The 4,527-nt window shown below is 40.2% G+C and overlaps 1 protein-coding gene across 1 annotated transcript; it reads left to right on the top strand.

Moving 5' to 3' along the window:
• Window positions 1-239: 239 nt before the first annotated feature.
• Window positions 240-896, top strand: LOC128547728 (uncharacterized). The gene has a single exon (XM_053520849.1). It carries the CDS (start codon window positions 240-242, stop codon window positions 894-896), a length of 657 nt encoding a protein of 218 aa, XP_053376824.1.
• The last annotated feature ends 3,631 nt before the right edge of the window (window positions 897-4,527 follow it).

Raw genomic sequence — 4,527 nt, 5'->3', positions numbered from 1 at the left:
GTCTTTGATTGTAGTTCACAGTTCAAGGACGAGAGCCTTAATGCCCATCTCTTGCAAGGTCCCGACCTAACAAATTACTCTGAATGGTGTTCTTTGTTGTTTCCGAATGGAACATATTGCATTTATTTGCGACATAGAGCAAATGTTCCATCAGTTTTATGTCTCTAAGGAACACCGTGACTACCTTAGGGTTTTTTTGGTGGACAGACGAAGAGAAGACACAGCCCGTAGAGTACCGCATGTGCGTTCACCTGTTTGGTGCTTCTTCCTCACCAGGCTGTGCCAACTTTGGCCTGAAACAAGTTGCAAAAGATAATGAAGATGACTTTGGTAAGGATGTAGCAGACTTCTTGCGGTATAACTTCTATGTTGACGATGGTCTGAAGTCTATGCCTTCTGTGGTAGATGCAGTGAGATTGATAGAGCGGAATCAAGCTATGTGTAAACAAGGTGGTCTAAGGTTACACAAATTTGCAAGTACCTCTAAGGAGGTCCTTAGTCACATTTCTTCTCAAGATAGAGCTAATGGCCTAACAAACATTGACATATTCAACCAGGATTTACCTGTTGAAAGGGCCCTTGGAGTTCAGTGGTGTATTGAGTCTGATAGTTTTCAGTTTAGGATAGTCCTATCTGATAAACCATTGACCAGGAGAGGCATTCTTTCCACTGTTAGTTCAATTTATGACCCACTTGGTTTCATTTCCCCAATTACCTTGGTTGGCAAAAAGATTTTGCAAACGATGTGTGGAGAAAATATTGGTTGGGTCGATCCTGTACCTGACACCCTTGGTATTCAATGGGAAAGCTGGAGGCGAAGTTTACAGGAGTTGCATTCCCTACACACAAGGCGATGTTTGAAGCCAATCAACTTTGGAGAGCCTACTGTTGTTTAGTTTCACCATTTTTCTGATGCTTGTTATAGTGGATATGGTCAGTGCTCTTTCCTTCGTTTGAAGGACGCCAAAGGTCAGGTTCATTGTTCTCTCTTGATTGGTAAAGCCAGAGTTACTCCACTCAAAACAGTCACACTTCCTCGACTTGGACTCACAGCAGCTGCAGTGTCAGTAAATGTTGCTGCTTTACTGAGCAAGGAGTTGGTATATGATAATGCAGTCCATTTCTTCTGGACCGACAGTCGTGTAGTTTTGGGTTACATTTCAAGACTCAAAGAAATTCCATGTGTTTGTAGCCAATCGTGTACAGCAAAAACGGGACCATACCACTGTATCTCAATGGAACTACGTGGAATCCTGTGATAATCCAGCTGATATTGCGTCTAGAGGCTGTACAGCTGCAGAACTGATGAAATCCACTTGGTTTACCGGACCAGAATTCCTCTGGAAGAAGACAAAGCTCCCTTCACACCATTCAAACTTAGAGATAGGAACTCTTAGTGAAGAAGACCCAGAAGTTAAGAAGGGTCAGTGTTTTTCTTCTGTTGTTATGCCAACGAATCAGGTGAAGTTTCTGGAGCGTTTGGAGTATTTCTCAAACTGGTCGCACGTCAAGACTGCAGTCGCTCTCTGTCTACGTTTTAAGTCTATGCTTATGAAGCGTATTGTCAAAAAACCGTTTGCAACTAAATCTCTTGCCCATCTTAAGTTAGAGGTCATTCCAAAATTTTGCTCTCCCTCTGTCTGTGAATTGCAACATGCAGAGTTAGAAATTCTTAGACATGTTCAGTCTGACTGTTTTCCAGAAGAGCTCAAGGCACTTAACCAAGATCAAAATTTACTCAATCATGTTAGTAAGGGCTTTGTAAAAGGAAACTCCCCGCTTTCTCGCCTTGACCCTTATGTAGCTAGAGACGGTCTTATTCGTGTAGGCGGCAGAATGCGTCACTCACCGTTGAATGTAGATACTAAACACCCAGTAGTCCTCCCCAGAAAATGCCACATTACAACATTATTAATCAGACATTTTCATGAGCGTACACTCTACCAGGGACGTGGGATGACTATCAATGAGCTGCGTGCAAATGGGTTTTGGATCTGTAGTGCAGCTGTTCGAAGCTACATATTTCACTGTGTAACTTGCGCAAACTTAGGACAAAAACCGCAGAACAGAAGATGGCTGACTTACCTTATGACAGACTTGAACCATGCACTCCCTTCTCATATTGTGGTGTGGACTACTTTGGTCCTTTTCAAATAAAAGAGGGCAGAAAGGAGTTAAAGCGGTATGGCGTAATATTTACCTGTTTTACAAGTAGGGCTGTTTATCTTGAGTTTGCCAACTCTCTCAACACTGGTTCCTTTATAAATGCTCTCCGCCGTTTTCTCGCAGTCAGAGGTCCAGTTAGGCAATTAAGATCTGATCGAGGCACTAATTACATTGGTGCTGAGAGAGAGCTCAGAGAAGCAGTCTCTGAGTTAGATGATAAACGCATTGCTCAGTTTCTGCTTAAAGAAGGTTGTGATTTTTTTTTAATCAAGACGAATGTCCCATCTGCAAGCCACATGGGTGGCGTATGGGAGAGGCTTATTCGGACTGTGCGCAGCGTTTTTTCTGTACTTTTGAGTCAGTTCTCCAAGCAGTTAGACGATGAGTCCCTTCGTACATTAATTTGCGAGGTTATGACACTTGTTAACAGTAGACCATTGTCTATTGAGAATCTGAATGATCCCTTGTCAGATGCCCCTCTGACTCCTAATCATCTCTTAACAATGAAAAGTAAGGTACTCTTGCCCCCTCCTGGTGAATTCATGAAACCAGACTTATATACTCGTAAAAGGTGGAGACGTATCCAGCATCTGGCTAATGAGTTTTGGCTGAGGTGACAAAAGGAGTATTTAAGTACACTACAGGCACGTTCGAAATGGGTAACAAAAAGGCGCAGTATTCAGGTGGGCGATGTTGTTATAGTAAGAGATGAAAACTTGCCACGGAATCAGTGGAAGGTCGCTCGCGTAGAAAAAGCTGATTCTGACTCTGATGGCCTAGTTAGAAAGGTTACAGTTAGAACCAGTACAGTGTCAGTAGATGATAAGGGCAACCAAAAATGTGTAAACCCTTTTTTAGATAGACCAATCCATAAACTAGTGTTACTACTTGAATCAGAAATATAAGCTAACTGGGGTCATCCCCGTCAAGGAGCCAATGGATTAGTTTATACATAGGAAGTACAGTTGTTTAAGTAATTATTATTATACAACATTCATTGGTTTATAAGATAAACCGTATTTTTATTTTTGATATTTCTTTTTCTTTGACATATTGTTTCTTGCGACACATCAATTTCATTTTGCGGTCAAATTAAGTTTCTTGATGCATTTAATGTGTAGCCATTGCGGATTAATTCAGTTGTATGATACTGTAATTTGGAGGATTAACTGAAATAATATGACAAATTAGTAAAGGACTAATTTGGGGGAGCCATGTAACGGCAATGTACGGATTTAGCGTCACAATACCTTGTGCGTGGATTAAGCGTCATAACACCTTGTGCGTAATTGGTAATTACTCCCCTTTGAGGTTATAACACACTAAATAGTTGTTGTTCTTTATTCTATATAAAATTGACCTATTTCCAATGACCGCAGCACACATCAGGACCCATTTTACATGTCTGTAACTTACATTTTCTTGAAGAATATTGTCAGTGCTAACTAAAAATCAAAAGAAAAGTGGGGGTCATGTTTGATGCAAGAAAAGTAATTTCAGTCAAACACACAAACTGCAAAATCAGCTAAAAAATGAGACCCCAAATTATACTGGTGGTGTATGATCTAAGTTTCCATGAAAAATTTTGTCATGTTGTTATTTCATTATGAAAATGCTACCTACATGTCAAGCATAGATCTGTCATGTGATTTTAGCAAAAAATTGCAAAGAAAATAAGGAAAATAGCTCTACAGAGCAAAAAAGCTGAGGACTATACGCCATTATGCGACTACCATTTTTTTTCGCGCCATTTTTCTATTTAGCGTCTGTATGCCTTGAGACTGCGCTGCCATTTTATACTGCGTTAAGGCAGAAAGACAAAATCTCTGTATTAAATTGCGTTTTATCTAGTTAAATAGGCCCAAAGAGTTCGACGTGAACTCAGGAAAAAAATTCTTGGTTCTCAGTGCGGCATTTGGGTATACTTGTTTTTTCATTACGGCATGCGTGTGCGGCCGTCATAATAGTAGTCGATCGCAAAACATTATTCTGTCTGGCTTGATTGACATATTGGTTTCAGTAGGAGTCGATCACAAAACATTATTCAATCTGGCTTGATTGACATACTGGTTTCAATAGGAGTCGATTGCAAAACATTGTTCAATCTGGCTTGATTGACATACTGGTTTCAATAGGAGTCGATTGCTAAACATTGTTCAGTCTTGCTTGATTGACATACGGTTTCAATAGGAGTCGATTGCAAAACATTGTTCAGTCTTGCTTGATTGACTTATGGTTCCAGTAGGAGTTAATTGCAAAATATTGTTCAGTCTTGCTTGATTGACATACTGGTTTCAATTTGAATTGATTGCAAAACATTGTTCAGTCTCGTTTGATTGACATACTGGTTTCAAAAGGAGT

Source organism: Mercenaria mercenaria, chromosome 13 (genome assembly GCF_021730395.1).
Source record: "Mercenaria mercenaria strain notata chromosome 13, MADL_Memer_1, whole genome shotgun sequence".
In the NCBI taxonomy this organism is placed as follows: Eukaryota; Metazoa; Mollusca; class Bivalvia; order Venerida; family Veneridae; genus Mercenaria; species Mercenaria mercenaria.
The sequence above is the reverse complement of the archived record's forward strand: the minus strand, read 5'-3'. Positions and strand labels throughout refer to the sequence as shown.

Bases quoted from the DNA above. Each gene is read 5' to 3' on its own strand.
- LOC128547728 (XM_053520849.1), top strand. From the start codon at position 240: ATGTGCGTTCACCTGTTTGGTGCTTCTTCCTCACCAGGCTGTGCCAAC.